At 37.0% G+C, this 6,000-nt stretch overlaps 1 protein-coding gene across 1 annotated transcript in view; it reads left to right on the forward strand.

The window, feature by feature from the left end:
- The window catches only part of KCTD8 (potassium channel tetramerization domain containing 8), a 251,478-nt gene extending 247,812 nt beyond the window's left edge, over window positions 1-3,666 (forward strand). Inside the window, exon 2 of the mRNA XM_015084833.3 lies at window positions 2,293-3,666. Within this exon, the coding sequence (XP_014940319.2) occupies window positions 2,293-2,753 (461 nt within the window). The 3' untranslated portion in view covers window positions 2,754-3,666. The remainder of the gene's footprint in view (window positions 1-2,292) is intronic.
- Window positions 3,667-6,000: the final 2,334 nt, after the last annotated feature.

Below are 6,000 nucleotides of genomic sequence, written 5' to 3' on the forward strand. Positions count from 1 at the left end.
GGAACGTTAATTACTGACAGTTTACAACAGAGTGGCAATACCCTCATGTTGATTACAGTGGACATGGTTAACGCTTGTCGACCTGAAGATGTGAACCTCTGTTTAATAGAATATGGAAATAGGAGTGGCAGAGGGAGGGAGAGAGGGGGAACGTGGAGAGAGTTGCTAGACAGGGCTATGCCTCCTAGTCCGGGAAAGCACCCAGGTCAGAGAAATCTTGGGGGTGGGATGGGGTGAGGGCACGGTCTTGCCAGTCTTTGTCACTGGCTGAATTCGACTGAACGCCAGAAGGCAAGGGAGTCTGAGGACATAGTTTGTGCCCATCAGCCACTAAGGACAGAGGAGTGTTCAGAATGAACCTGAATAAGGCAACAAGGAATGCTACAAGTGTATCTTCTCTGTCCCCATCCCTCAGATCCACTCCCATTCTCTCTTAGCATAAAAGAAAACGACAGAGGCTTAAAAAAAACTGCTTGTTTTTGTGTTCTTTAATTCACGGTGTTCTTTAATTCATGGTTGCAACGTTCTTGAAATGTATTAGTATGCTTTCTTAGTAAGCTTTCACAAGCATCAGCATTTCTTATACTTTTACTATATTGCAAACGAAGTATGAAATATTAGTTAAGACCTTCCCTCAAATAGGTACATATTCTTTAAGGGTTTCTGTTTGTTTGCTTTTGGTTATGTCAATTGAGATATAGTTTACCTACCAAAAGACACCCATTTTAGTTATAAAATTCTATCAGCTTTCATAAATGCCTACAGTCCTATAACACTACAATCAAGGTATAGAGTTTTTCCATCATTCCAAAAAGTTCTTAAGTATTTTAAATCTTTAATCCTACCCAACTCAAACTTCATCCACTCAAATGTTCAGTATCTCCTTTTGTTTCTTCTGATTTGAAATGGGAAAATTGGCAATGACACCCAAGAGCATGTTGCCCATAGTACATGCTTTTATGAAGAGTATTTCTTTTTCAATAAAGTTGGTTTGTTTCCTCACTTTTCTGAGTAGTATAAAGTATTCATACTGCTTATGAACTCATTTAATTATAGTAGAATGAGGAAAGGTTCATAATTTTGCTACAGGTTGAAATCACCTGGATCTATTAAATGGCCCGATGGCCATTAAACTAGGGTGCCATCTCATTAAACTAGGATGTCTGGGGTTGAGACCAAGGCATCAATAATCTAAGCTTTCCAGGTAATTCCATATGTGGCCCAGGTTGAGACCCTGTGAATTAGACCAATTGTTCTCAACTCTGTAGAATCGTCTGGGCAGTTTTGCTTAAAAACACTGATGCCTTTCCCCACTCCCCATTCTGATTTATATAATGTGTTTACAAAAGTTGACTACAAGAGAAAAATAAGATTTGAATAACCTAGTTTTCAGTGGTTGGGCTTTAGTTAATCAAGGTTTTATTATAGTTCTGGGTATCTGGTAGTGTTCAGTAAATGTTAAATGGAGGTCCTAATCTCACAGCAGAATCAAAAAGAATTAAGATATGCTCCCACTTGAAAATAAACCATTTGTGTGTTTGAAATAATTATCTTGGCAAACTATCACTTTCTGAAAATTGTCCTCCTAGGTAATTTACCTCAAATGATAAGCCTTGTATTTTAAGAAAATACTATATTTCTGCTGGATTTTTCACCATAATAATAGGCACCTATATATCTTACATCACTTTCATAACCCTCTTCAAGGAAATACTGGAAACAAGATTAAGAGACTGAGGATAAGATTTAAACCAGTCTCCCACTTGGAAACATAAACAATGCTGTTGGACCTCTGGCCTCAAGAATACGGCTACTTTGTAAAATAGAGCAATGGTACTTTCTGCTTTTATAGTGGCAAAATATATACACAAAAGACTCCTAGCCCAATAATTAGAACTGAAATGAACAAAGTGTCTAATGAAACAGGTATGGGACTAACAAAATATTTACATATGATATCTGGTTGGATTTCAGGATCTAGTGACTACAATAACAAAAATCGTTTTAGTATAAAGTTATTGATGATCTATTCTGGCAGAAATACTCACTTAAGAAAACCTCCCACACTTGATTGTATAAATAATTAACCAGGATGCTGCATGTTTCAAGGTGCATTACTAGACCTAGGTGTTGTATTCAATCCCTCAAATATAAACGGATACAACATAGAACATTTTTTTAAGATAAATATTCTTGGTTTAAAATTTTAAAAATATAAAGCTTATTTAATTTAACCTTCCCGCTTCTTATTTAGTTGTTCTACTTTTTCTTTTTTCTTTTTTCTCATTTTAGGACCACCTCAGAAGATAGTGTCACCTAAACAAGAACATGAAGATAGGAAACATGACAAAGTCACAGATAAAGGCAGTGAAAGTGGGACTTCCTGTAATGAGCTCTCCACGTCCAGCTGTGACAGCCACTCAGAGGCAAGCACTCCCCAGGACAACCCACCCAATGCCCAGCAGGCGACAGCTCACCAGCCCAACACCTTAACATTGGATCGCCCTTCCAAAAAAGCACCTGTGCAATGGATGCCCCCACCCGACAAACGCAGAAACAGTGAACTCTTTCAGACACTCATCAGCAAGTCCCGGGAAACAAATCTGTCCAAAAAGAAAGTCTGTGAGAAGCTAAGTGTGGAAGAAGAAATGAAAAAGTGTATTCAGGATTTTAAAAAAATCCACATTCCAGATTATTTTCCAGAGCGCAAACGCCAATGGCAATCTGAACTGTTGCAGAAGTACGGGTTATAGTAATAGTCACATTCCTGCAGTATTTCAATGACATTCGATGTTCACTACGGTGTCGCCACCTGACTATATCCTAACAACGGTCAGTGTGATTCTTGCTGCTCTTCCTTTTTGTGAACAGTGGATGTGGGACAGTATTTTCTTTCATTCTTTTTTGTTGTTGTTGTTGTTTTTAGAAGTATGATTTTGAAAAGAGAAAATAAATAAATAAATAAATAAATAAATAAATAAATAAATAAATAAATGTTTAACCAAAATGGCATATCGGACTCAAACCATTTGCAAGAATGAAAGTAAAATGTGCATGATCCAGAAGCTTAGAATCTTGATTTTTTGAACTGTGGTCAACTGGATATGTTTGTCATTTTGTAACTCACCGAAAACAAATCATCATATCACTCCAACTAAAATGACAATATGGATGAAGCAACATCAAGTAAAATGTTAGATGATGGTTTTGGGACCCAAATCCAAAACTGTTTAAATGTTAATGCAATAAAACAAGTATTATTTTTGCATGAACACAATGTTACAAATAAATCACATGACATAGGGAAGATCTGTTTGTTGCTTGGAAAGAAAATTACAAAAAAATAAAGTAAAAAAAAATGTTTCAGGCAAAGCCTATAAATGTAAACTGTCTAAGAGATTGATTTTATATGTCTGGATCTGTGACTTTTTGTGTATGTGTATGGTGTTCTGTATGTTAAGATGGTGTAAATATGCCTTATGCTGTTGTGTTATGGCACTGACATTCATCTATTAATGCTAGTCATGATTATTTCTGTGAAATGAGTCCTTACATCAGGCTGTGAAAATTGGTATAATAATGCTCTGAAAGATACTATTATCATGTTAATCAAAATAATTGAGGGAAATGGTAAAAAGCTTTATGTATTTATTAAAAAAAAGGAAATATATTGGAATTCCTTGATTTCTATTGACTCTTCTTTGAAAATACTCAATTGTCACATTGTCTTCAATATTCCTTTAAAATCTCAAGCTGGAGAATGATTTCGTTCAACCATGATGTTGACAGGTTAGAGTTTTAACATAAATCAAAATGGAGTCCAATCCAGATAGCCCTGGGATTGATTAATAAACCCTTAGCCTGCAAGAGAAAAAGACTTCATCTAAGAATGCACTAAAATTTTATTTTAGCTGACAACCAGATTGAAAGCTTCCCCCAAAACAATTGGGAAGTTACCTCTTGCAAATTAAGAGACAAAAACGTTAATAGCAAGCTGAAAGGTCAGCCTGAATGACAAGTAATTCCTTTCTGATTGCATATGTGGAAATAAGCTTTCACAGTTTTTGCCTCACCATTTCTACGGAAAGAAATACATAATATCATGGAATTTTACTAAAGAATAGGATGAGAGATGGTAAAAATATCTTCAAGAATTATAGAGCTCATCTCCTCTGTGGTTAGTTTATACAAGCTGAGCAGCACTCCTGGTATCATTTCCTTAGTATAATATAGGGAGATAAGCATTACTGACTTCAAATTCTTTTATCTGCATGCATTTTTTAATATAGCCTTAGGTTTCACACTTACTATTAAATAAAATATCATCTACAGTGGACTATTGAAGAAAACCCAGATATATGATTGACCTTGAATTACCTATAAGACTTTAGGGAGTTACTGACCAATTCTGCATTTTATTTTGGGAAGGTTGGGAGTCCTGCCATGGCTTGACAGAGTTGCAACATGCTGGTTAAATGAATAAGGCTTGGTGGTTAGGTTGCCACAGTTTAAAATTGTTTAAAGTTTATTTATTTTTGAGAGACCGAGAGAGTCAGAGCACAAGCAGGGGAAGGGCAGAGAGAGAGTGAGATGCAGAATCCGAAGCAGGTTCCAGGCTCTGAGCTCCGAGCTGTCAGCACAGAGCCCGATGCCAGGCTCAGACCCACAACCCATGAGATCATGACCTCAGCCAAAGCAGATGCTCAACTGACTGAGCCACCCAGGTGCTCCTACACTGCCACAGTTTAAAAGTCCCTCCTCTTATGACCTGTGTGACCTCAGGGATAACGGGGATGATATCATAGAGAAGACTTAACTGAGGTAATTGAAGAAAAGCATCACCACCACTCCTGGAGATCGAGGGAAAAGGAGAAGTGGTGGTCTTTCTAGAACCCAGGAACCAAGGCTATCAGATGGGGAATGTAGAATAGAGAGGAATAAGTTGTCCAGTAAGAACTGTAAGCCACTAAAGAAGCACAGTCACTTCCCAATGCCTCCCGAAACAAAAAGAGGGTGGGGGGGGGGGGATTATCCTGGCTTCCCACATTCCAATATCCCATCAATGTTCTCTATTGTTCTAATATAAGTGGAAGCCAGTGGCAAAGGAGCATAGGAAATGTAATTTATAAAGGTAATCATCTTGCTATACAAAGCCCAGCAATGGAGGGCAGGGAATAGAGCTGAAAAACACCTTACACCCTGCTCTATTTTTTCCAAACATAGAACTTAAAATAGAATTGCAATGACAAGAAATTAGTAAATGTGGACTATTTCAGATCTTCTTATCTCTATGTCACAAGAGAAGTGATGACAGTAGGAATGTCTATCCTTTTAGTCCTTAGTAAATCAGAACCCATTTCAATAATAGTGTATTGAACACTTGCCATACACCAAGTTGCTCAAAGGTTATCAACACATTCAAGAAATATGAATTGCCAGCTATTACCTTTGGGAAGAAACTGAATGGTCTGATTCTCCCAAACCATTGTGTTTTCTCCAGAGGCTAGAATCTGACTAGCCCCAGTTGGGGTTACAAGGGTATCAAGGAAGGCGGTCAGAATGGGGACACTTCCTTAAAGAAAAGGAGACTCCAGATTTAAAGATGAGTAGGGCTAAAATTGATGGGTAAATCTCCCTTAGCAAAGAATCAAGAGATAAAATCTGGAGAATCACCAAAAGCCCAAAGTGCTGGAAGCTGGTACTGAAGTTGAGTATTTATGGAGAATAAATGTATTTTGGAGCTCACATATATATTTTTTGAATATTTACGGAGTTCACATGGTATACCTTTCTTTGGTATAGACACTCAACTTGTGACCTGATATCTGATTGTTGTTATTTTAAACAGAAATATATTGAATACTAAGATGAGAAAAGGAAATGAAAAATAATTGTGAGATTTTCAATTTTGGAAAAATGGACTAGACACACTTTTCGCTATTCTGCCCACTAAGTACAACTAAAAATCCTAGACATTATATACAAACACACTTAAGAGGC

The sequence above is a fragment of the Acinonyx jubatus genome, chromosome B1 (genome assembly GCF_027475565.1).
Source record: "Acinonyx jubatus isolate Ajub_Pintada_27869175 chromosome B1, VMU_Ajub_asm_v1.0, whole genome shotgun sequence".
In the NCBI taxonomy this organism is placed as follows: Eukaryota; Metazoa; Chordata; class Mammalia; order Carnivora; family Felidae; genus Acinonyx; species Acinonyx jubatus.